General features: G+C 33.8%; 2 protein-coding genes across 2 annotated transcripts; both read left to right on the forward strand.

The window, feature by feature from the left end:
* Positions 1 to 595: 595 nt before the first annotated feature.
* On the forward strand, positions 596 to 2192 carry LOC127128985 (alpha carbonic anhydrase 7). The gene is made up of 7 exons (XM_051058325.1): positions 596 to 796; positions 903 to 1105; positions 1193 to 1299; positions 1388 to 1502; positions 1588 to 1752; positions 1864 to 1920; positions 2041 to 2192. The coding sequence occupies exons 1-7, from the start codon at positions 703 to 705 to the stop codon at positions 2137 to 2139; spliced, it is 840 nt and encodes a 279-aa protein (XP_050914282.1). The 5' UTR covers positions 596 to 702; the 3' UTR covers positions 2140 to 2192.
* Positions 2193 to 23361: 21169 nt separating this feature from the next.
* On the forward strand, positions 23362 to 24952 carry LOC127130032 (alpha carbonic anhydrase 7). The gene is made up of 7 exons (XM_051059114.1): positions 23362 to 23609; positions 23716 to 23918; positions 24006 to 24112; positions 24201 to 24315; positions 24401 to 24565; positions 24677 to 24733; positions 24854 to 24952. The coding sequence occupies exons 1-7, from the start codon at positions 23516 to 23518 to the stop codon at positions 24950 to 24952; spliced, it is 840 nt and encodes a 279-aa protein (XP_050915071.1). The 5' UTR covers positions 23362 to 23515.
* Positions 24953 to 27919: the final 2967 nt, after the last annotated feature.

The raw sequence follows: 27919 nt of genomic DNA on the forward strand, positions 1-27919 counted from the left end.
CCGTGCATGTGCAACATGTGCTGCAGCACAGGCCCCAAATGTAAGATGTAAAAGCATGTGTGAATGCAATTGATGCACGCATATAAAATGTAAGAACATGCGTCAATACAATTGGCGCATGCATGTAAAATGTAGGAGTATACGTCATTATAATTGACGCATGCATGTAAAATGTAGGAGTATACGTCATTATAATTGAAGCATGCATGTAAAATGTAGGAACATACGTCACTGCAATTGACGCATGCATGTAAAAAATAAAAGATTACAATTTTATCAATGCATGCATACGCCACTCCTAATGACGCTTGAATACAACTTGAACAATAGATGCGACATAGCAAATGACACATTGGTTATTTGAAAAAAAAAATTATATTGATAACTATTTTGAAATTATGGTTATTTTAGAATTAACTAAAAATATTGGTCATGTATAAAAAATGTGGTTATGTATACTCTTAGAAATAGAATTTCAAATAACTAATTAATTCTATGTTTGGAAGTTACAATTTATAAAAAGCAAGGTGTGTATTAAATATTTCCAGAATCATATGGTTTTGATTCTCTCTTCCCTCATTTTATTTTAACAGGGATTCTCTCTTCTAAGAAGGGTTAGAATACCCCTATTACTCTTTATATCTAAAAAAAAGTTTCATAACACATAGAACCGTAATTATTAATCTTTGAATATTCTGTAACATGCATGGCCAAAACCATTTTCCGATTTCAATTCTACTGATATCAATAACCATTCTATTATATTCGACATCAACAAGTGCTCTGGATGAACTTGGTATAATAAAATAATCTCTCTTATTGTTTTTTCCTTCAAATTTTGTATAAATATTTTCATTAGTTCAATATTTGCATTAAAACCTTCATATATTGGTGCACTGTAGAGTACAGTTACAATGAAGAAAGTGCAGATGGACCTAAACATTGGGGTGATCTAAAAAGAGAATGGGCAGCATGTAAAGGAGACATGCAATCTCCTATTGATTTATCAAATGAAAGAGTAACTCTCATCCCAAATTTGGGAAAGCTAACGAGTTTCTACAAACCTCAAAATGCTACTGTATTGAACCGGGGTCACGATGTTGTGGTAAGTGTATTATTGATTTTACAATCGTAAAAATAACTTGAATGTAATTGTAAAAATAATTTATATTTGATTATGCAATGGTTACAGGTCACTTGGAAAGGAGATGCCGGCTCGATAAACATCAATGGAAATGAATATTTTCTTCAACAAAGTCATTGGCACTGGCCATCTGAACATACCATTAATGGCAAGAGGTTGATTTTCCTTCCTCTAAATCCTTTTTTCGTCCTTTTATGCATTATTTCATGACAAACCCTATCTTTGGTCTTAATTGATTTTTAGGTATGAATTAGAGTTACATATGGTTCACGTTAGCCCTCAAAAAGATGGAACGAACAAGACAGCTGTTGTTGGTATTTTATATAAATATGGTTTACCTGATCCATTTTTGTCTGAGGTAAAATATATCGCAGTTTAGTTTATTATCTGTTTGTCTTCTATCATTTTATATGTATAATATTATATATTTAAATATATTTCAGCTAGAAAAATATATAGTTGAAGTTCCTGATGAAGATGAAGAAACAAGCATAGGTGTTATTGATCCATCAAAAATATTCAAGGATTCAAATATGTATTACAGATACATGGGATCACTCACTACACCTCCATGCACTGAAGGTATCATTTGGACCATTAATACCAAGGTATAGTAACGCTATTTTTTTCTTTTCATAAATATTTCATTATTATTGATCATTACATTATTAATCATATCATATGATTATTTTTAATTTGAATATGTTTTTTTTCATTAGATAAGAACTGTTTCAAAAGGACAAGTCATGTTACTCAAGAATTCCGTACTTAAATATGTAAGTAATGAACTAATAATGATATTTATTAGTCTTAATTATATATTTAAGTATGATTAATAATTTTATAAAATGTTAAACTTCAATTAATCATTATTGTGTTCGATTTAATTGCCACAGTATGCAAAAAAGAATGCAAGGCCAGTGCAGATTCTGAATCAGCGAGAGATTGGATTTTATGATTCAATAATGGCACAAAATGTACCTCACTACTATTGATGTATTCATTCATATTGTATTTATTCTTTTATTTTTTATAATTAATTTGATTATTCATATATTTTGAATTTATTAATTGTATCAATGATATGTTTTCGTTGGTGGAAACTCCCAATTGTATTCATGATTTTTTGTATGTCTAAGAAGTACTTCACATATACAATAATTAATGTATTTTTCACGTATCACCTCAGTAAAAAAAGACAATATTTTTCCGTGGAGGATATGGAGATCGAATGGTCTTGAAGGGATGGTCTTTAAGGGAGGGGTTGAAAAGACGATTTTCTTAAAATCATTTTCAAAAATATTTCCTTTTATAAAATTAGTGTTTTACCAATAGATGCGCAAATTACATCTAACACCCCGGTTCATTTAAATTAATTTATTTTAATTATTCGATTCAATATGTGATTATGTGAGTAATCATGTGATATCTATGTTTTTGTGAGATTTTTGATGGATGGGTTGAATTAGCACTTTAGTAATATTTTTATTTAATTTAAATGAGGAGAAACTAAATTAAAATAAAAGAATAAAAGAAATAAGAGAGAATAGAGTTTTGAGGGTAAAAACATAATTAAGGGTAAAATGGTGGGACTTTTATGTGATATGTATCCTTTTGTGGGATTTTTGGTGGATGGGTTGAATCACACCATTGTCGTCAATTTTGAAATCGTCTCCTTTACTCTAGTTGATTAGTGTAACACCTCAAAATTTGCCCTCCTCTTCTTGAGACTAGTTTGACACATTGCATTTCATATTTTAGAGCATTAGGCATTGCATTTTTCATATCATATGAAAATGAGAAGGTCGTCCTCAAAGGTCTTTTCAAAAGATGGAGAAGTTAGGAGATTCAAGCCTGGGGGTCTCTATGAATTGATCATCAACCATCTGAGGGTATGGGCTTCAATTAGGGTTTCTTGATTCTTCAAAGGTCTTGAGCATCATCTTGTTTGCAAGGATATATTACCCGCATCATGGTTCTATCATCATCAAGGGTTTCATAGTTCATTCTCAAGTTCATTTGGATTAGGGTTGTGACCTCTGGTCAACCTTAATCAATGCTATTCTTCCAACTAGGGTTTCTCAAAGAGATGGGGTATTTTCTTGGGATGAAGATCACATGATTATCATAAGGGGCTTACATGAGCTAGGGTTTCATTTTTGAGCAATTTCCCCAAGTGGTAGAGGCTCAAGTGGATCAAGGCATTTCAAGGTCGTCTGAGGACCAAAAAGTCAACTGTGCAGTCAACTGAGGGCTATGAGGTGGGGAAATGAATTGAGACACCTCAATCATGTTCAAATGGGGTCCATTCATCATTTTAAACATTCATCTTGAAGATTCAAAGGTCATGGCAAAAGTTACTAAAAATGGAAATGACCTATAATTCAAAGTTTCCAAATTTGGCAAGTTTTTGGTCCACTTTCAACTTGACTTTTAAATATCAAAGATGTTTCAAATGGATTTTTGGTGAACATTAAAGGTGTATATCTTTGTCTCCCCTTTCCAAAAAGTCCTAATTAATGTCCATATTATGAGTGGTTGAGGAGTTATGGTCATTTGATCACAAGGTGTGCATGGAAATTCAAAATGGCATAACTTTTGATACAATGCTCCAATTTGGTTCATTCTTTTTGCAAAATGCTTCTCATGTTCAAGGCATCTCAAAATGACATCGTTTGACTCACTTGTGCAAAGGAATCATGGTCAAAATATTCATTATTTCACATTTGTTCAAAGGATGGTATCATGCTACAAGTCAATATTCACAAAGAACCAAGGCAAGGCTTCAATTCAGCATGCTTCATGGACCATATTTGAGTGGAAATAAGCCATTGCCATGCATGAGGGAGGCATGTATACTCATTTTTTCACACATGTTCATTTTGAAGCCAATCTCCATCATTCATTTTTGGCTTAAGATACAAGCCAAATAACATTTCAATCCTAGCCCTTGGTTGTTCATGAGTGGATTGAAGCCTTAGCATGGGATGTCTCACGTGTATTATGGCCATGAAGTGTCAATTTTCATTTTTTGCAAATGGCTTCACAACCCACTAATCATGTTTAGTGAATGGCTAAATTGGTTTTCAGTGTGATTAGCATGAAGTATAAATACCAAAACCCTAGCCATAACTGCCATAACTAACTTTTGAGATCAAAATTCAAGAAACTCTCCAAACTTTCTCTCTCTTCGATTTGCATTTTTCTCCACATAACTCTCAAAGATTATCACATATTCTTGATCCTCATGCTTCACTGATCAAGAATCATCATTCATTTGGTGCAATTCAGTCAGAAATCGAGCAGTGCAAGAGCAATGTCATGTTGATGGAATTTGGAAATTGAAGTAGATTCAAGGAGTTTCATCCAATTCTTTTTGCTTAAAGCTTCATAGGAAGATCATAGGAGTGGATCTGGAGCTTCATAGCATGTAAGTACGCGATTTCAAGAAGCTTCAATTTCAGGTAGGTCGAATTTCATTTTGATCTTTTGCTATTTTCATGATATAGAATTGTAGAGCTGGATGTGTAGATCACGAATATATAAGTAGAATTGAAAATGAGTGAGAATTGAGGATGATATGGTGAATCTAAGTTTGGATCTCAGATCTTCTTCGCTTCGATTTGTAAAACCTAGTGAGAATTAGGATGATCCAAGGTGATATTTGGAATCCTCGTGGAGATACGGTTCGAACGGTACCAGTTTGGTGAAGTTCTGGAAAATCTCACGGCGGCGCCACCGTGCGTCTCGTCGGAGAAGACGACCGGAGCTGTAGCTCCGGCGTCTGTAAGTTGTTAGGGTTTTGGTGACGTGTGTTCCATGTGTGCTCTTGCGTGGATGTTTGATTGGATAAGCTTCCTTTGACCATAGCCACACACGCTTTGACTGATGATTGGGCATGCTGACGCATTAAATGAAGCGCTGCGTTTCACTTATTTGAATGAGAGCCATTGATCACAAGCGCGCCATATCCACCGCCTGATGTATTTTCTGGATTTAATTCAAATTAATTGTTTCCCTCCATTTTGTTTGTTAATTCAATTATTTTAGTCATTTTGTAAAATCCATAAAAAATCCAAAAATGGTCCAAATGAGTCCCAATTTTTTTCATAGATTTTTATAGATGTCTAATTTTTTATTATGTTAATTTCATGAATTTTTGCTGGCTGGATTTTTATTTGTGAATTTTTGAATTAATGTTGTGTTAAATTGACCTATTGCATTCAATGCATTGTGAAATTCTCATTTTTGAGCCATTTGATCCAATTTTTTGCATAAGTGATATTCACACATGATATGAATTATTGGTCACTGGTTTGAAATTTTTCTAACATGTTATCATTGTTTTTGACACATAGAGAATAATGTGACAATTTGTGTCATATTTTTGACATTGAATTGGTGCATTTTTATTCACATATCATTTGAATTATTTTGGACTTAATATTTTGCATGTTGAACATTCATGATAGGAGGAACTTGTACAAAAAATATCAAAGTCATTGCATGCATTTCTGATTTGATATGAATTTTCTAAGTTGGAAGTTCATTTTGTGCATACTTTTGGTCATGACATGGCATAGGCCTTTTGAGGCATTTGATTATTGATTTGATGATGGTCCTTTTGAGGACATTTAATGGAGTGTTTGAAGGTGTAATGTGTAGAAGATTGGGTTCTGGTTTTGTTATTTGGTTAGGTTTTGAATCTTGTCTTTGCACTAGGGTTTTGTACATAAACTAACTTTGTTTTGTGTTTCAGGTTTGGATACTCATCATTGATGATTGTGAGATACAAAATGAATTGAGTGCTAACCTATGTTTGTTTTGTAGGGTTTGGGTTGATGTGATGAGCTCATGAGCTTATTTGAGTGCTTGGGCATTATGTTTTGAATTGTGTAACTGTTGGAGAGTTTCACTGTTTGTTTTCTGGTTTTATGACTGAAGTACTGACTGTTTAGTCTTTGTACAGGTACCTTAGTTGCTTGCTTGCTTTTGCTCTTGCTTTAGCATTGGATTGTGGTTGACACACCACTCAGGTAGTTAGCTTCTTACTTCATGTAGTCTGGAAGTCCTGTCACCTTTTTGGCAGGCATTTTGCTGGCAAGTCCTCCTTCAGAGGCTCTGTTTGTGTTTGTTTACAATTGTGCCAAAGACCTCCAAGGAGAGGCATGGATATTTGATAAGACCTCCAAGAGATGAGGCAATTGACGGATAAAAGGGATTAGTAGCCAATCCCCCGTTATTCAGTGTGTCGTTCTTTATGCTCGCACTACGTGCTGATGCTTCTGAACATGTGCCCCAGATCTTTTGTCTAGAGTCTGCCAAGTGGAATAGGATCCCACTTTCTGGATCCCCACGCTTTCTTTGTCATGAGCTCACCCTGGCCAGGGTTAAGAGCTATGAGGTCTCATCCTCATTACCATTTTGATCTGCTCACCCTGACGTTCAATGTCAGTGGTTAAGAGCCCAGTTGATTACCCTTACAGTTTGGCTTGTTTGTCGAGGTTGATATGACCCCTCTTGACTATAGCCCACCCATTGTTTGGGACTCTTGTATGGATATAGTGTGTGATGCTTGTTCACTTGTGCTGGTGTGTTTATCTGCTTTCCTCTTCTCATCTCCATTTCTGTAGGAGTTGTATGATTGATTTTTGAGGAAGTTGAATGCATGTTAGAGACCTCAACTTAGGGATATTGATTGCATGACAACTATTAGGCTCGAGTCTTAGTCTCCCTATTAGTTTGTTGTCTCCCTGGTCTCTGGTTAGGAGATTGTTTTACCCCTGTTAAGGGGAACTATGTCGCCCTGATTCTCATACCAGATGAGATACGTAGGCAGGAGGTTGCGAGCAATCTCTCCGGGCACCCTTTTTCTTTTTTGCTGTGTTGTTTTGTGTGTGTTCACCCTCTTCTTTGTTTTGGTGTGAGTATTTGTTTGTTCAGCGTGGACATGTGTGGTATGTTTATACCTTGGGGGATTTCTTATGTTATTACTTGGGGTTCATATTGGGGTTTACTTGTATCACTTGGGGTTCATATTGGGGTTTACCTGTATCATTCGGGGTTCATTTATGACGATGGTTATTCATATTGGGGTTCATCTTTGGGGTTTATTTATGGTGACTGGCTGGATAGTTAGTTGCTTTGTTGGGGTTTGTTCTGATAACCTTTTCTTTGGTATTCGCTGGTTAGCGTTTGTTATTGTTAGGAGTCGGATATAAGTCCATGTATTGGCATTCTGTTTCCTTTTGTGGGTTATTATCAGGAGTTGGGTGTAAGTCCATGTATTGGCATTCTGTTTCCTTTTGTTTGTTGTTGTTAGGAGTCGGATATAAGTCCATGTATTGGCATTCTGTTTCCTTTTGTTTGTTGATTGTTGGGAGTCAGGCGTAAGTCCATGTATTGGCATTCTGTTTCCTTTTGAGTGTTTCTTTTGACGTCTCAGCGTCTCTTTTTGGTGTCTTGTTTCGGCGTGTGTTAGCCGAGCTACGAGTGCTCTGATTCTCCTCTGGATAGAGAAGATACGTAGGAATAGGACGCGATGTCTTAGCGAGCATGTCTCCCTTTTCCCGAACTACGTCGACTCTGATGTTTGTTTCTGACAAACTACGTAGGCCCAGGATGCAACATCCTGCCGAGTCCTCTTCCTCCGTTTTCTTTCTCTCCCTCACCTGTTTATCATTCCAGTTTGTGTAGTTTCTTTGAGCAGTTTATTAGCAGCAACCCTTTTCCTTTCCTTTGAGCTATCTTTTAAGCGTGGATCCCGTCGAGTACGGCGGACGTGAGGGGTGCTAATACCTTCCCCTTGCATAACCGACTCTCGTACCTTGTAATCTCTAGTCGTAAGACCATTCCTTTCCCTTTCTTAGGTTAGTCCTGCGCTCCCTTTTCGTCATAGGATGAATAGCGTCGGTGGCGGCTCTGTATTTTTTCTGCCGGTTGTTTTTCGCGTTGCGACAATTAGCACTAGCCGGTTAATCAATCCCAACTCGACCTTCTAACATTCTACGATCTTTTTAAGGATACCACTGGTCATATTCAACATACCCAACTTCACATTGTTAGAAGTTTCTTCGCACACTAAACTCATATTTATGAATTACTCGATCAATTCTAACTTTCGAACCATAAACATCGACATATGTAACGTCTTCCCACTCAATGCATCGGCTATGACATTGGTTTTACCAGGATGGTAACTCAAGCCAAAATCACAATCCTTTAGAAACTCGAGTTATCTCCTCTGCATCATGAAATTCTAGTTAACAGACTTTCGATGTCACACTGGATGTTATGACATCCAATTCTGCACAGACAAGAATGATGCAGAACGTAAATGTAAAGTGCAGTAAATAACACAAAGAATTGTTTACCCAGTTGGGTGACAAACACACCTACGTCTGGGGGCTACCAAGCCATAGAGGAAATCCACTATTAGCAGTATTAATTTAGGCCTTAAACCAACTGTTTAATCCTATCACTTAATACCTACCCAATGCAATTTCAATCTAAAACTAAGACCAGAGTTCCTACTCACTCCCCCTCAATCACCACAGTGCTTACAACCTTTAATTAGTTTAAAGTTAATTGCGAAGTTATACTTCAAACAACTCTTGATAGTGCTTCATAGCTTTAATCAAGACACACAACACTCACACTTAAAAGTTTAGAGTGACACAACACTTACAACTCAATGAACACCCTAGTCCAATACAATCATCTACGTGATAATTGCTTGGCACACAAGTCAAACCTAATACAAGACACAATTAAAAACAGCCGTGAAATATGATGATATAATAAATGTTTCACGCTTCAAACCCCTTGAGTTGCTGAAAGTAGGATTGCCATCCTTTTATAATGCAGCACTTGGGCCTTGTACTTGTATTTCCTAAAATTAAGGTTAAGCAAGTTAACCTAATTTCCACATATTAGGGTGCTACCAAATAGGCTATATGTTAGGCCTCTTAATTGTAGCTCAGTTGTTAGTTTCCTGGATTTTAGCTCAGCTGTTAGATTCCTCAAAAATAGCCTGAGAAAAATACTGAAACAGAAAAACTAACTAGCCTACACTTTAGCATATACTGTCAGGAATGAATGTCATAACATTCAGTTTGACGTCGAGAACATAGGCCATATGTTAGGTCTGTTATTCTCCTGAAAAACAGACTGAAATAAATATTGAACTGTAGCAGAAAAACCAACCTACCTATAATTCAGTATCTGCTGTCAAGGATGAATGTCATAACATTCAGTTTGACATTCAGACAATAGGCTATGTGCCAGGTCTGTTATTCTCCTGAAAAACAGACTGAACTAAATATTGAATTGTAGCAGAAAAACCAACCTGCCTATAATTCAGTATCTGCTGTCAAGGATGAATGTCATAACATTCAGTTTGACATTCAGACAATAGGCTATGTGCCAGGTCTGTTACTCTCCTGAAAAACAGACTGAACTAAATACTGAGCTATAACAGAAAAACCAACTATTCTATAGTTCAGTATCTGCCGTCAGGGATGAATGTCATAACATCCAGTTTGACATTCAGTAAATCCTGTATTAGTTAATCCTGCAGCATTCTACTCAAGCATGTCATGACATCAGTCAAGACATCAAAGTACAGTTAGTGTTTTAACACAAAATGCAGCCAATCAAAAACAGTTAGAGGATTTCTTCTTCTCTGAAATTTCTTCTTCTGATGGTTACTCCTCCTGGTTCCCTGATGTTATGACATTGGTTGTGACTTCTGCTTGAGTTTCTGAACTTCAGCCTTTGAGCTTTTGAGTTCAGTTGAGGATTTCTTAACAAAGCCTAAACCAGACATGGTTCCTAACTTCTGTCCCACCTTTAGAATCTCTTCCAAGGTGTCAGTTCCTTTATTAAGCATTCTGATAGGTTTTTTCATTTGTTCTAGCTTAGAGGTCAGCAAGGTTATCTCACCATTTAGACCATCTATGACTATCAGATGCTTCTTTTTCTCAACTTCCAGCTCCTTGATGAGTTTCTTCTGCTTTTCTCCTTGTATACACACTTCTGCACTTTTAACACATAGCTCTTTATATGAAGCAGCAAGTTCATCAAAGGTAAGTTCATCTCCACTTGAGTCATCATCAGAGGCACAGACACTAGTTAGTGCAGTGACATGTTTAGCAGATTCTCCTTCAGATTCACTCTCAGAGTCTCCTTCAGACCAGGTGACAAATAACCCCTTCTTTTGAATCTTGAGGAAGGTAGGGCATTCAGCTCTAATGTGACCAAAACCTTCACATCCATGGCACTGGATTCCCTTGCTTTGGTTTACATTTTCTTCAGATTTTAATCTTCTACTGATGTCAGATGAAGAGTTCTTGACATTAGGTCTGCCCTTTTGCTCAACCTTCTTTATGAACTTGTTGAACTGTCTTCCAAGCATGGCTATAGCTTCTGAAATTCTTTCATCACCTCCAATATTTCCTTCTTCTGAATCCTCTTCAGTATTTAAGACAAAAGCTATGCTTTTGTTTTTCTTTTCAACATCCTCACACAAGCCCATTTCAAAGGTTTGGAGAGAACCAATAAGCTCATCAACCTTCATATTGCAGATATCTTGAGCCTCTTCTATAGCAGTGACCTTCATGGCAAATCTCTTTGGCAATGATCTGAGAATCTTTCTTACAAGTTTTTCTTCAAACATTTTCTCTCCTAAGCCACCAGAAGTGTTGGCAATTTCAAGAATATTCATGTGGAAGTCATGAATAGTCTCATCCTCTTTCATCCTCAGATTTTCAAACTTGGTGGTCAGCATCTAAAGTTTAGACATCCTCACCTTGGAGGTACCTTCATGAGTTGTTTTGAGAGTATCCCAAACTTCTTTAGCCAGCTCACAGTGATGCACCAGTCTGAAGATGTTCTTATTTATCCCATTGAACAGTGCATTCAAGGCCTTAGAGTTTCCAAGGGCTAATGCCTCTTGCTCCTTGTCCCACTCTTCTTCAAGAATTTGCATAATGATTCCATCTTCACCTGTCTTCGTTGGATGTTCCCATCCTTTGTTGACAGCTCTCCAGACCTTGCTATCCAGAGACCTCAAGAAGGCTATCATACGAGGTTTCCAGTCATCATAGTTAGAACCATCCAGCATGGGTGGTCTATTTGAGAATCCTACATCCTTGTCCATGGTACTATAAAGTAACGTCCCTAGATTTCACCCAGAATTTAACAGGCAGGGTGCCAACTCTGATGCCAATTGAAATTCTAGTTAACAGGCTTTCGATGTCACACTGGATATTATGACATCCAATTCTGCGCAGACAAGAATGATGCAGAACGTAAATGTAAAGTGCGGTAAATAACACAAAGAATTGTTTACCCAGTTCGGTGACAAACACACCTACGTATGGGGGCTACCAAGCCAGGGAGGAAATCCACTATTAGCAGTATTAATTCAGGCCTTAAACCAACTGTTTAATCCTATCACTTAATACCTACCAAATGCAATTTCAATCTAAAACTAAGATCAAAGTTCCTACTCACTCCCCCTCAATCACCACAGTGCTTACAACCTTTAATTAGTTTAAAGTTAATTGCGAAGTTATACTTCAAACAACTCTTGATAGTGCTTCACAACTTTAATCAAGAAACACAACACTCACACTTAAAGGTTTAGAGTGACACAACACTTACAACTCAATGAACACCCTAGTCCAATGCAATCATCTAGGTGATAATTGCTTGGCACACAAGTCAAACCTAATACAAGACACAATTAAAAACAGCCGTGAAATATGATGATATAATAAATGTTTCACGCTTCAAACCCCTTGAGTTGCTGAAAGTAGGATTGCCATCCTTTTATAATGCAGCACTTGGGCCTTGTACTTGTATTTCCTAAAATTAAGGTTAAGCAAGTTAACCTAATTTCCACATATTAGGGTGCTACCAAATAGGCTATATGTTAGGCCTCTTAATTGTAGCTCAGTTGTTAGTTTCCTGGATTTTAGCTCAGCTGTTAGATTCCTAAAAAATAGCTTGAGAAAAATACTGAAATAGAAAAACTAACTAGCCTACACTTTAGCATATAGTGTCAGGAATGAATGTCATAACATTCAGTTTGACGTCCAGAACATAGGCCATATGTTAGGTCTGTTATTCTCCTGAAAAACAGACTGAAATAAATACTGAACTGTAGCAGAAAAACCAACCTGCCTATAATTCAGTATCTGCTGTCAAGGATGAATGTCATAACATTCAGTTTGACATTCAGACAATAGGCTATGTGCCAGGTCTGTTATTCTCCTGAAAAACAGACTGAACTAAATATTGAATTGTAGCAGAAAAACCAACCTGCCTATAATTCAGTATCCGCTGTCAAGGATGAATGTCATAACATTCAGTTTGACATTCAGACAATAGGCTATGTGCCAGGTCTGTTACTCTTCTGAAAAACAGACTGAACTAAATACTGAGCTATAACAGAAAAACCAACTATTCTATAGTTCAGTATCTGCTGTCAGGGATGAATGTCATAACATCCAGTTTGACATTCAGTAAATCCTGTATTAGCTAATCCTGCAGCATACTAATCAAGCATGTCATGACATCAGTCAAGACATCAGAGTACAGTTAGTGTTTTAACACAAAATGCAGCCAATCAAAAACATCTACACATCATATTCAACTCCTTCTGATCGAACAAGTACTTCAAACTCTTATGATCACTAAACACCTCATATATGGAGCCAAACAAATAATGTCTCCAAATCTTCAACATAAACACTATGACTGCCAACTTTAGATCATGCGTAGGATAATTTATTTCATGAACCCTCAACTGTCTAGAAGCGTACTGCACAACCTGACCATTCTGCATTAACATACCACCAAGGTCCATCTTAGAAGCATCATAATACACAACAAAAGACTCACTTGGATTCAACAAGATCAAAATTGGAGCAGACGCCAACTTCATCTTGAGTTTTTGAAAACTCTCTTCCCAATGCACATCCCAAACGTATGCTTGACCCTTTCGAATCAATTGAGTCAAAAGCAATGCTAACTTAGAAAAACCTTCAATAAAATTCATGTAGTAACCAACCGAACCAAGAAAGCTTCTAATCTCCGTAACAGACTTCAGAGTCTCCCATTGCAACATCACATCTATCTTGGATGGCTCAACAACAATACCATCACTAGAAGTCACATGACCAAGGAAATCACTTCTCGCAACCAGAACTCGCACTTGGATAAGTTTGCATACATCTTATTCTCTTTCAAGGTCTGCAACACAAATCTCATATGCTCTATATGTTCTTCACCTGACTAGAATATATTAAGATGTCATTGATGAACACAACCACAAACTGATATAAAAATGGATGGAATGTTATATTCATGTACTACATGAATACTCTAGTTGCATTAGACACTCCAAACGACATCATTTGAATACTCATAAGGACCAAACCTCATTCTAAATGTAGTCTTCGAAATATCTTTTGGTTTCATGTGAATCTGATGATTACCCGATCACAAATCAATCTTGCTAAACACATAAGCACCTACAATTAATCTTGTCGGTTGCCACTTTGATGATGGATTTATAAGGAGAGAGATGACGGGTTGGGTGACGATCTTTATCCTAGTGACAGACTGCCCGCCACGAGCATCAGTGTCCGGTTCTAAGCGGTCATGTTAGTTTTTATGTTGTTTTCGTGTGAGGTTGATGTTTTGTTGTTGTTTTGATGTGTTTGACGAGTTTAGTTATTATGATAAAAATGTTATGATGAATTGAATAACATTTGGAATATAGATATAATTGTATGATTATGTATTGTTGAATATATTTGCATATCATACTTGTTGTGTTGAGGTGGTGAACTTATTGGCGATGTACATGGTCAGAAGTGGGGCCGGTTGTGAATGAACATATTTGCATGTTGTTGTTGAGTTCATGCATCATGGTGTATGGACTTCGGTTCAGTGGTGAGCTCTGCTTTTGAAGTGGAGACTAGAAACGAGTAACTGATTTTTAGTAATAGGATCAGTGAAGCATTGTTGATTCAATAGTGGGAATCAATGATGATTATGGTTGCCAATGGTTCAGAAAAGGGGACCGATAGCGAGTATGGATGAAAATCAGTAACATAGAGTTGAGTAGTGGGTACATTTACATACATGCATGTGTGATCGACTAATCACTATGATTGTTTATTATTGTGAATAAGCGTGTGATTGATGATTGTGATGAATATGTTACCCTTGCTATGTTTTGCACTACTAATATATTTGAGCGCATTCTCACTCTTGTTTTTTATTTGGGGTGTATGTGCTCCTTTGGAGTACAAACAATCACGTAGAGAAGTAGATACTTAAGATAGAGGACGATATTTAGTCCTATTTAATTATTTATCATTTGGGTCTTTAGTGGAGTCACTCTGATATGTATCACTGGGAAGTGCTATTCTATATTTTGTTGTTACATGTTTTATTCATATTGGAGTTGTTGATCCACTTTGTTATTCATTTGTTGTTGAGATGTTATATGTCAAATTTTATTGTTTTCACTACTTAATTCATATGATTATATTTTTTGGTTTTTATGTTTGGTGAAACATGCGTGACACTCTAAGTGTTGAGTTAAAATTGAATTATTTTACTAAATGTTGAGTCGGGAAATTAGGGTGTTACATTACACGCTCTGAGGCCAGTTGTTGATATCATGGAAATAGATTACAAATGGATGTGAAATATAGCGGAGATTTTATAACACATACGATTAAATGGATATTACAATTAACTCATATTATCAGTAATCATAACATCCGAGAAAGATGAAGTTGTTTAAACAAGAAATTCAATAATTATCATAATTCAATTTTAAATATAACGCAAATTGAATTTGATTAATTGAATAATCAATCTAACAACAAGAGTTCATACATCAATAATAGTGAGAGAGAATTTTCAAATGACTAGATCTATCACATAACTAAAAATTAATCACAAAATCGTTATAAACAGATAAACTCTAACAACATGTTACTCTATGAAAGAGATATCAAACCTAAGTATGCAAACCATACAGAAAACTAGAGAGAGAGAGAGAGAGAGAGAGAGAGAGAAAGAAGTAGAAGAGTACACCGAATTTATAGTGGTTCAGCTATATCGTCCTTGTAGGAGCTTAATTCACTCTTAAATGGTTTCCCATAAAAATTTGTTATCTTCTAATAAAAATAATATGAAAATTGTTTACATAAATTACACAACCATTTGATATAAGATAATTTTGAAAATAACTAGTCTTATTATCTTGATCCTCTCTTATTGCATTTGGTGTCTACTTCGCCGATCTTGCAAGATCTACCAGATCTCGACTTAACTCTTCCAGAATCAATAATTCTGTCAAGCCTCTATTTTGCAGCAACCTTTACCCTGTCATACCGGTCCCTTGAAAATTGATTTGTCTAAAGAACGCAAAAACTATGATGTCATCTGTAGGCTTCCACACAGCTCTACCGAAGTAACTTGGAGAAATTACTTATTTTTCTTGTTGGATTGCCTAACTACAACACCACCACACAATATGAATTTTGACCTGCAACTCTAAAACTTCATAAACATTAATAAATAATAAACCTTTTATACAATAGATCTCACATTCTCTAAGAATTGGGAAGCAATTGATGTTAATATTGCTAGAGTTTGACGATGGTTCAGATGCAAAAGATAGATGGGAAAAGATGTTTTTTGAAAGTGGATTTTCAAGTTTTTTAGAAAAGGTTTTACAGTTATGATTATCATCCGAATAATCATTCTTTATTATTATGACGAGGGATAGAGGAAAGTGATTTATATATGTGCTTGAGATTATTCATAAAAATGAGTGAAAATGATGTTTGATTCGAGCCATAAGCACATTTATGCTTTGAGTCAAATGGAAAAGTAATTTGGATCAAGATCTAAAACATATGAGAAACCCATTTCTGGGATTTGACTCATGAACAATGTGATTTGATTCAAGACTGAAGTCATGATTCAAGTTATGAACAACATGATTTGAACCAAGCAAGTCAGAGGAAAATCCTGGAGTTTTCATCACTTCATGATTCGAGTCATGAACAGTGTGATTCGAGTAACAAAGTTTTATGATTCGAGTCATCAACAGTGCGAGTCAAATTATGACAACATCCAAAATTTCATGAAAGCCTATTTTTCATTTGATTCGAGTCATAGGATGTATGATTCAAATCACACACCTAAAATCTCAATTTTTTGTGCAATTTTAAATATGTTTTGAGATTCTATTAATGACATGACTTAAACGAATCTCTAATATGGTTCTTGATTCGAAAGCTCGACTAATTAACTTAAAGCATATTTCTTATACTAAAAAGCAAACATTTCAATTTATGCATGCAAAAACATGATTTAAAGAAAAATACTATTTAAAAATCATTGCACTCATATATAAGATTATTTGCAAAGATCTAACTTAGAGGAGACTCAATTAAGAAAATGATAAATGATAAATGATAATAAATGAGACAAACAATAAGACCAAAGTTCTAGAGGGCAGATCAATTACAATATCTTGATGGCACATAGTCTATAATACTTTCTGAATGCATCATCATCTTAATGAGTAATAGCTCCAGTCAAATCGCTTATGTATAGCTTCTCCAATCACCTAAATCGAGCATAACATCTTCACATATGATTTATCTCAAGTTGAGTCTAATCAAGATTGGCTTTTAAGTGTTGAATCACCAAGTCTAAAGCTTCAAATTTATGAACTGTGAAGTGTTATAATAGCCAACTTTGATATACTGATGGAGAAGACAAGATACATTGTCTAGGGTGAGACACCAAATGGATGATGAAAAGATGATGTCTCTGAATGTCATCTTCCATCAAACATTAACAATTATACATGGTCTATATAATAAACCAAAGGGTAAACTAGTTCAGGGTACATGTTTTGAATCCCAGCAACAACAGGTTTTGTTTTTATTTCTTTTAAAATGGCGCTTTTCTTTTTATTTTAGTTTTTATTTAATTATTAAATAATATATTCCAACGATTTCCTTAATAACTTAGGGGTATGCTACCCAGATTTAACTATAAAAGGATTCGTTCACTAAGTTTTTCCCTAAACCTAACTCATATATACAATTGCTCCATACTTGTAAATATCATTCTTTGGGATGGACATCAAGATAGAAAAATTCCATGTTTATATGTTGATGTTCTTCTAACACTCACCTTTAATAAATCATTTTTCTACTCTTGCTATCCATCTCACCTAAGTTGTTGTTTTTGTTGTTGTTGTTATTGTTATTGTCGTTTTGATTGTTATTTTGTGGTTGTTCTACCTCTTGTCAATGTTTAATTTGTAAAAGGAAACATTACTATATTGTGGGTATATTTCATGTTTTATTAATATACAAAGTTACTTATGTTGCCTCAGTTTATTTAGTAACCGAGGGGATATGTCTCTACTTTAGATTATTTTTATTTAAAAATAAATAATATTAGACCTTTTATTACAAAACCGAGGAAAAAAAATCCAGTTTTGTCTCAATACACAATACTACAAAAACCGTTTTTTACCTCGGACGCGAAATGCATAATGGGCCAGTTTGTTTTAGCTTTAAAAAAATAGATTTTTTCTTTGTATTTTTGAAAATAGATTCTACAAAAATGTTTTTTAAAATATTACAAGCTTTTTTAAATTTATTTTTTATAAATTAAAAGATTGAATTATTCATGCTATAACATAAATATACATTATTGAAGATCAAAACATAATTAAAGTCATAATTTTTTCAAAAAGTTGTATCTTAAAAATGATTTTTATGAAAAGCTATTTGAAATAACTTCAAAATTAAGTGATTTTTTGAAAATTTGATATCCAAAAAAAGTTTCGATAAAATGATTAAATACTTCAAATAATATTTTAAGAATAACTATTCAAACCAAATTTTCATTTAAAGTTTTTATGAAAAGTTTCTTTGTAAATTTTTTTTACACTAAAATATTTAACACTATAAAAATCATTTAAAAAAGCCAAAACAAATGGGTCCAATATTTCGCCTAAAGAAGAGAGGTAACGAAGGACGACATGAAAGCTCGCCACTTATCACCTTAGTGGAAATAAAATCGAGAGGTAAAGTTATATGGACATGGGTTCAAGCCCTAACAACTTCATTTTTATTATTTTCAAAATTAACTTACCCCACCTTTCGGTTTATAAATAAAATCGAGGGGTAAGATCATTTAAGAAAAATCATTATATGGTTTACCCAGAATATTACATTGTTTACTCATAATATTGCATTGTTTACCCAAAATATTACATTGTTTACACAAAATATTAAAATAAAAATCAAATTCCCTATAGATATAGATAAAATTCAAATTTCCTAGGTGGGTGAAGATCAAACGTTGGTGCAAATATAATCTCCAAGGTTTTGCATGCATTTGATTCTGAAGCAAAACAAAATAAGGGTTAAATAAATAAAATCAATATTCATATATATGATTTTATGCTTAAATAAATATTTAAGAAAACAAACCTTAAACCCAAGGAATTTTCTGCTCTTGCAAATCATCTTAGAGAACTTTTCCAAATGTCTTTATGTTTAAAGTGCGTCATGTTCCATATAGGTTAGATTTTCAATATTCAACGTACTTTTATAATGGATGTCCCTTAGGTTTCACGCAGATCACTAATGACATATTCTTAAGTGTTGATAAATATTAAATGGATGAAAAATATTTTTTAAGAGCATTGAATATAGTAAAAAAAATGCTTAACTATCCCCTCGGTCACGAAGAAAACCGAGGTGAATAAGCTGTTCTTTTAAATTACGTTGTTTACATAGAATATTAAAAATACATTGTAAAATCTGTTTTCCAATGAATTTTTTTATTTTCCACGTCCAGATCCCATGCAAGATGCTAGAGATCTGTTTCTTAATGAGAATTTTTTTTTTGCACTTGTAATCCATCCCATAGATCTATAGTAGCAACTCATAATCAAATGGACGGTGGTGAATATTTTCTCTCTTTGGGGATGCTACATATAAGTTAGTCTTAGGGTAAAATCTGTTTAACGGGTGTTTTTATAGTAAAATATGATTATTAAACACTTCAGTTTTACTATAAAATCGAGGTTTTTTATCTTCTCCTTTTAACTATCACCTCAGTGATGACGAAAATCGAGGTATATAATTCTTTTCTTTTTCTTTTTTGAAATTATATTATTTACACAGAATATTAAAATAAATTGTTTACAGGAAATCTTTGTTCTTATTACTGAATATTTCCATTGATATCCATATTTAGTTGCATTCCTTTCATTATTCAATGGTTAAACTCTTTTTCTTGTTGGATAAGTCCATCCTTTGTTAGTTAAGCTCCTTTCTTTGGGTAACTTGAAGCAAGAATTATTTTCTAGACTTGCAATCTATCAACCAAGTGCTCTTCAAATGTTGAACTCCCTTCTTTAACTGAGGATTATTAAAAAAAATACACCAACGACAACATCAACATCATTATGTGAGATAAATTGTAAGGGCAGAAAAAATATTTTGTTCAAGATAGAAGAACAATGAAGATTTTTTCTGTCTAGCAATCCAACCCAAAAAATGAGGCTTACGAGTTTAGTGCAGCTTCATATTAATAAGGATTAGGGTAAAATCTATTTAACGAGTGTTTTTATAGTAAAATATTATTATTTTATGTCTCGGTTAAATAGAAAACCGAAGGGTTAGAATATTTTGTTTACACTTATAAACAAATAAAATTATAAACTGCGATAGCTGAGAATCTAAACTTGTACTGAGTTGTTTTTTCACCTCCATGTTGTGAAAAATAGAGGGGATGTATGGTTTTTTAGGTTTTTTTTAAATAATAAAAAATAGTGCGCCTTGTCTTTATACCTCGGTTTTCTATTGTTCGAGGTGAAAGTTTCATCATGAAAAGCGTTATTTATTATAGTGATATCGTTTTCGTCCATTTATAAAGTAGCATTGCTCAAGATATTGTCAACACATCAATCCACAAGAAACCATCTACATCCAATCGGAACACGAACACCACTCATTTATATTTAGGGCACTATGTTGTGAAACTCAAACATTGTTAACTCAAACATTATTGTGAAACCCTCTACATCCAATCAGAGCATAATGAGATTGTACATATGTAAAAGTATCACTGTGATAGATTGCAATAGTAGGAAAAAATAGGCTTATTTAATATGTGGTTGGTAAGAGCGTATTTACTTTGCCCAAGATTTTTGTGATGGGTTGTAAGAGTAGGAAAAAAATTTGATTCAAGGTTGGTTTTCTAACATAATCTCTGATCATGTAACTGCAAATTTATTTTATTTATCTAATCCTTTTATTTATATCAGGAAAAAATGTATACAATACCCAATATTTATTCTTCCACAAGGTTCAAATGGAGCGGGATACTAGTATTTGCCACCCCAGAGATATAGTGATGAAGATGATTCGAACAATGATGAAGATAATTCGAATTCAGAATTTGTCAAACATTTGTACTTGTAGGTTGAAATGAAATAAAAAAATAAGTAATTTTGTATATTAATAAAATATAAAATATATGTTTATTTCATATATTAACAATACATGTTTCTAATACTTTTTTCAACAATATAAAATAAGAAACTGTGTATATTAATAAAGTATGATATATATATATATATATATATATATATATATATATATATATATATATATATATATATAATATATATATATATATATATATATATATATAAATATATAAATATAATTGGCGTCTTTTAATAAAAAAGTGAATATCCAATTGCTTTTGATGGATATGCAGGATTTCCAGGTTTATACCTGCAAGCGCATAGATCCACATTTGAGAGATTGCTTCTAGTAGATTCACCAACATTGTGAACTTTCATACATGTACTTGTAAAAAAGTACAAGTGTGTGTGTTGTCCATGTAATGGTAGAGAGACTCAGAGACCTTAGTAGATTTATAACACGATATGGTGGTTAGGACTTTCCCACGATGGAGAGAAGCCTTGTACAATTATGTTTTGAGGTAGTATAATTGTCCTGCTCACTTGAGGTGAAAGGCTTTACAAGTGAGTGGTGAGGCTTGAGAGAAAGCATATGGTTATGGTTAGTCGTGGTGTTGTGACTTTAGTAAGCGTTATACTCTTTTGGAGTGTAAAGAATGAGTTTGTATAACTTAAGTTCTATCACCTCCTCTTTTTGGGGGAGAAATATTAGGCTCTCTTAGGCTTAGGGTTATAAACTTAGTAGGAATTTATGTCCTAGTTCCATGAATAGGAACATGGTCAAGGGAAGACGTGTTCTTCCTATAATCATGGAGGTAGTGGTCCTCCTTTGACTTGCTCTTTTGACTAGGTATCTTAACCTAAGTACAATATGGGGCCTTCTGCCTAGTGGGCGACCAAGTGTTAGCCTATTAGACTAGATTCTAGCTAGTGGGCGACCACTTTAAGGCTAGCATATGCTAGCGTGTGGGTAACCAGTGATAGCCCGTGGTACACCAGATGCTAGCCTATGGGCGACAAAATGGGGCTCACGTCCTTCTTTGGGTTCTAGCCTTCTTTTGGGCGCTAGGCCTTTTTTGGTACTCCTTATTAGGGTCTCAAAAAATAAAAACTACATAGTCTTTAAAGCACGAGGACTTGGTAAAGGACATAGTGATTAATAGTAGTGCTCACATCTTCTAAGACTCCCATTATAAGGCTTTATCCTAGGTGGGATTTTCTTGATGGGGTTCTACAGCGAGCCCCTCGAGCATAACTTGGGACGAGTCCCTCCGACGAGACTTAATCTTCGAGTCTCTTAGGCGAGACTTAGTAGTCAAGTATTTTATACTATACATTTATTTTTCCTTCATCATAATATGCCTATAAAATTTGTTTAAATAATAATAACAAATAATTAAATATTTTTCTACCGTACAGGATCAGCCGTTCATGCAAAATCCATTACCCTTCTATTAAAAAACACAACAAATGTCCAATACAATGTTTATAAGAGAATTGTTTTTGTATAGGTGTTTTCATGATACGTTATCAAAACAAGGCAATGCATGTAATCTCATTTCTCCCTAACTAAGATTGATAAGAATCAAAATACATATACTTTCCTTTCGTACAAATGGTTTCTCTATTTCGAAATATTGACTTAATTTAGAACATATAAAAAGATATAATTGCTTACAGTACAATATTAATAAATTCAAAATACTTTTGAATCATTATAGAAAAATCATAACATCCCTAATTATGCTCTCATATTAATGGATAGAAAGTTTTAATGTTTTGGATATTTATATTATAATTTTTACATTATTTTAATTTTTATAAAAAAACAATAAAATATATATGGATTTTTTACTTTTAATCTTTGATTTGAAATGTTTTCTCCTTTCTTTCTTATTTTTGTATATATCTTTGATGATTAATATATTTTTATTGAAAATAAAAATTCTATTGACATAATTATCTACTAACCCAAATAAAATCATTCCATTAAGATTTTTTTTTGGAATAACCAACTTTTTCAAATTATATATTAAAGTAATCATGTTTTTGATTTATTTATCAAACTAACATGTTTCATGTAAGATGCAGGGCCGACCCCGTGCATGTGCAACATGTGCTGCAGCACAGGCCCCAAATGTAAGATGTAAAAGCATGTGTGAATGTAATTGATGCACGCATATAAAATGTAAGAACATGCGTCAATACAATTGGCGCATGCATGTAAAATGTAGGAGTATACGTCATTATAATTGACGCATGCATGTAAAATGTAGGAGTATACGTCATTATAATTGAAGCATGCATGTAAAATGTAGGAACATACGTCACTGCAATTGACGCATGCATGTAAAAAATAAAAGAGTACAATTTTATCAATGCATGCATACGCCGCTCCTAATGACGCTTGAATACAACTTGAACAATAGATGCGACATAGCAAATGACACATTGGTTATTTTAAAATAAAAAAAAAAATTATATTGATAACTATTTTGAAATTATGGTTATTTTAGAATTAACTAAAAATATTGGTCATGTATAAAAAATGTGGTTATGTATACTCTTAGAAATAGAATATCAAATAACTAATTAATTCTATGTTTGGAAGTTACAATTTATAAAAAGCAAGGTGTGTATCAAATATTTCCAGAATCATATGGTTTTGATTCTCTCTTCCCTCATTTTATTTTAACAGGGATTCTCTCTTCTAAGAAGGGTTAGAATACCCCTATTACTCTTTATATCTAAAAAAAAGTTTCATAACACATAGAACCATAATTATTAATCTTTGAATATTCTGTAACATGCATAGCCAAAACCATTTTCCTATTTCAATTCTACTGATATCAATAACCATTCTATTATATTCGACATCAACAAGTGCTTTGGATGAACTTGGTATAATAAAATAATCTCTCTTATTGTTTTTTTCTTCAAATTTTGTATAAATATTTTCATTAGTTCAATATTTGCATTAAAACCTTCATATATTTGTGCATTGTAGAGTACAGTTACAATGAAGAAAGTGCAGATGGACCTAAACATTGGGGTGATCTAAAAAGAGAATGGGCAGCATGTAAAGGAGACATGCAATCTCCTATTGATTTATCAAATGAAAGAGTAACTCTCATCCCAAATTTGGGAAAGCTAACGAGTTTCTACAAACCTCAAAATGCTACTGTATTGAACCGGGGTCACGATGTTGTGGTAAGTGTATTATTGATTTTACGATCGTAAAAATAACTTGAATGTAATTGTAAAAATAATTTATATTTGATTATGCAATGGTTACAGGTCACTTGGAAAGGAGATGCCGGCTCGATAAACATCAATGGAAATGAATATTTTCTTCAACAAAGCCATTGGCACTGGCCATCTGAACATACCATTAATGGCAGGAGGTTGATTTTCCTTCCTCTAAATCCTTTTTTCGTCCTTTTATGCATTATTTCATGACAAACCCTATCTTTGGTCTTAATTGATTTTTAGGTATGAATTAGAGTTACATATGGTTCACGTTAGCCCTCAACAAGATGGAACGAACAAGACAGCTGTTGTTGGTATTTTATATAAATATGGTTTACCTGATCCATTTTTGTCTAAGGTAAAATATATCGCAGTTTAGTTTATTATCTGTTTGTCTTCTATCATTTTATATGTATAATATTATATTTTTAAATATATTTCAGCTAGAAAAATATATAGTTGAAGTTCCTGATGAAGATGAAGAAACAAGCATAGGTGTTATTGATCCATCAAAAATATTCAAGGATTCAAATATGTATTACAGATACATGGGATCACTCACTACACCTCCATGCACTGAAGGTATCATTTGGACCATTAATACCAAGGTATAGTAACGCTATTTTTTTCTTTTCATAAATATTTCATTCTTATTGATCATTAAATTATTAATCATATCATATGATTATTTTTAATTTGAATATGTTTTTTTTCATTAGATAAGAACTGTTTCAAAAGGACAAGTCATGTTACTCAAGAATTCCGTACTTAAATATGTAAGTAATGAACTAATAATGATATTTATTAGTTTTAATTATATATTTAAGTATGATTAATAATTTTATAAAATGTTAAACTTCAATTAATCATTATTGTGTTCGATTTAATTGCCACAGTATGCAAAAAAGAATGCAAGGCCAGTGCAGATTCTGAATCAGCGAGAGATTGGACTTTATGATTCAATAATGGCACAAAATGTACCTCACTACTATTGATGTATTCATTCATATTGTATTTATTCTTTTATTTTTTATAATTAATTTGAGTATTCATATATTTTGAATTTATTAATTGTATTAATGATATGTTTTCGTTGGTGGAAACTCCCAATTGTATTCATGATTTTTTGTATGTCTAAGAAGTACTTCACATATACAATAATTAATGTATTTTTCACGTATCACCTCAGTAAAAAAAGACAATATTTTTCCGTGGAGGATATGGAGATCGAATGGTCTTGAAGGGAGGGGTTGAAAAGACGATTTTCTTATAATCATTTTCAAAAATATTTCCTTTTATAAAATTAGTGTTTTACCCATAGATGCGCAAATTACATCTAATACCCCGGTTCATTTAAATTAATTTATTTTAATTATTCGAGTCAATATGTGATTATGTGAGTAATCATGTGATATCTATGTTTTTGTGAGATTTTTTATGGATGGGTTGAATTAGCACTTTAGTAATATTTTTATTTAATTTAAATGAGGAGAAACTAAATTAAAATAAAAGAATAAAAGAAATAAGAGAGAATAGAGTTTTGAGGGTAAAAACATAATTAAGGGTAAAATGGTGGGACTTTTATGTGATATGTATCCTTTTGTGGGATTTTTGGTGGATGGGTTGAATCACACCATTGTCGTCAATTTTGAAATCGTCTCCTTTACTCTAGTTGATTAGCACTAGCCGGTTAATCAATCCCAAATCGACCTTCTAACATTCTCCGATCTTTTTAAGGATACCACTGGTCATATTCAACATTCCCAACTTCACATTGTTAGAAGTTTCTTCGCACACCAAACTCATATTTATGAATTACTCGATCAATTCTAACTTTCGAACCATAAACATCGACATATGTAACGTCTTCCCACTCAATGCACCAGCTATGACATTGGTTTTACCAGGATGGTAACTCAAGCCAAAATCACAATCCTTCAGAAACTCGAGTTATCTCCTCTGCATCATATTCAACTCCTTCTGATCGAACAAGTACTTCAAACTCTTGTGATCACTAAACATCTCATATCTAGAGCCAAACAAATAATGTCTCCAAATCTTCAACACAAACACTACGACTGCCAACTCTAGATCATGCGTAGGATAATTTCTTTCATGAACCCTCAACTGTCTAGAAGCATACTCCACAACCTGACCATTCTGCATTAACACACCACCAAGGTCCATCTTAGAAGCATCACAATACACAACAAAAGACTCACTTGGATTGGACAAGATCAAAACTGGAGCAGACGCCAACTTCATCTTGAGTTCTTGAAAACTCTCTTCCTAATGCACATCCCAAACGTATGCTTGACCCTTTCGGATCCATTGAGTCAAAAGCAATGCTAACTTCGAAAAACCTTCAATAAAATTCATGCAGTAACCAACCGAACCAAGAAAGCTTCTAATCTCCGTAACCGACTTTAGAGTCTCCCACTGCAACATCGCATCTATCTTCGATGGCTCAACAACAATACCATCACTAGAAGTCACGCGACCAAGGAAATCACTTCTCGCAACCAGAACTCGCATTTGGATAAGTTTGCATACATCTTCTTCTCTTTCAAGGTCTGCAACACAAATCTCATATGCTCTATATGTTCTTCACCTGACTAGAATATATCAAAATGTCATTGATGAACACAACCACAAACTGATATAAAAATGGATGGAATGTTATATTCATGTACTTCATGAATACTCCATGTGCATTAGACACTCCAAACGGCATCATTTGAATACTCATAAGGACCATACCTCATTTTGAATGTAGTCTTTGAAATATCTTCTGGTTTCATGTGAATCTGATGATTACCCGATCGCAAATCAATCTTGCTAGATACATAAGCACCTATAATTAATCTTGTCGGTTGCCACTTTGATGATGGATTTATGAGGAGAGAGATGACAGGTTGAGTGACGATCTTTATCCTAGTGACAGGCAGCCCGCCACGAGCATCAGTGGCCGGTTCTGAGCGGTCATGTCAGTTTTTTATGTTGCTTTCGTGTGAGGCTGATGTTTTGTTGTTGTTTTGATGTGTTTGACGAGTTTAGTTATTATGATAAAAATGTTATGATGAATTGAATAACATTTGGAATATTGATATAATTGTATGATTATGTATTGTTGAATATATTTACATATCATATTTGTTGTGTTGAGGTGATGAACTTATTGGTGTTGTACATGGTCAGATGTGGGGCCGGTTGTGAATGAACATATTTGCATGTTGTTATTGAGCTCACGCATCATGGTGTACGGACTTCGGTTCAGTGGTGAGCTCTGCTTCAGAAGTGGAGACTGGAAACGAGTAACTGATTTTTAGTAATAGGATCAGTGAAGCATTGTTGATTCAATAGTGGGAATCAATGATGATTATGGTTACCAATGGTTCAGAAAGGGGACCGAAGCGAGTATGGATGAAAATCAGTAACATAGAGTTGAGTAGTGGGTACATTTACATACACGCATGTGTGATCGACTAATAACTATGATTGTTTATTGTTATGAGTAAGCGTGTGATTGATGATTGTGATGAATATGTTACCCTTGCTATATTTCGCACCATTAATATATTTGAGTGCATTATCACTCTTGTTTTTTTATTTGTGGTGTATGTGCTCCTTTGGAGTACAAACAATCACGTAGAGAAGTAGATACTTAAGCTAGAGGATGGTATTGAGTCCTATTTAGTTATTTATCATTTGGGTCTTTACTGGAGTCGCTATATATGTATCACTGGAAAGTGATATTCTATATTTTGCTGTTACATGTCTTATTCATATTGGAGTTGTTGAACCACTTTGTTATTCATTTGTTGTTGAGATGTTATATGTCAAATTTTATTGTTTTCACTACTTAATTCATATGATTATATTTTTTGGTTTTTATGTTTGGTGAAACATGCGTGACACTCTAAGTGTTGAGTTAAAATTGAATTATTTTACTAAATGTTGAG

The sequence above is a fragment of the Lathyrus oleraceus genome, chromosome 3, assembly GCF_024323335.1.
Source record: "Lathyrus oleraceus cultivar Zhongwan6 chromosome 3, CAAS_Psat_ZW6_1.0, whole genome shotgun sequence".
Lineage (NCBI taxonomy): Eukaryota > Viridiplantae > Streptophyta > Magnoliopsida > Fabales > Fabaceae > Lathyrus > Lathyrus oleraceus.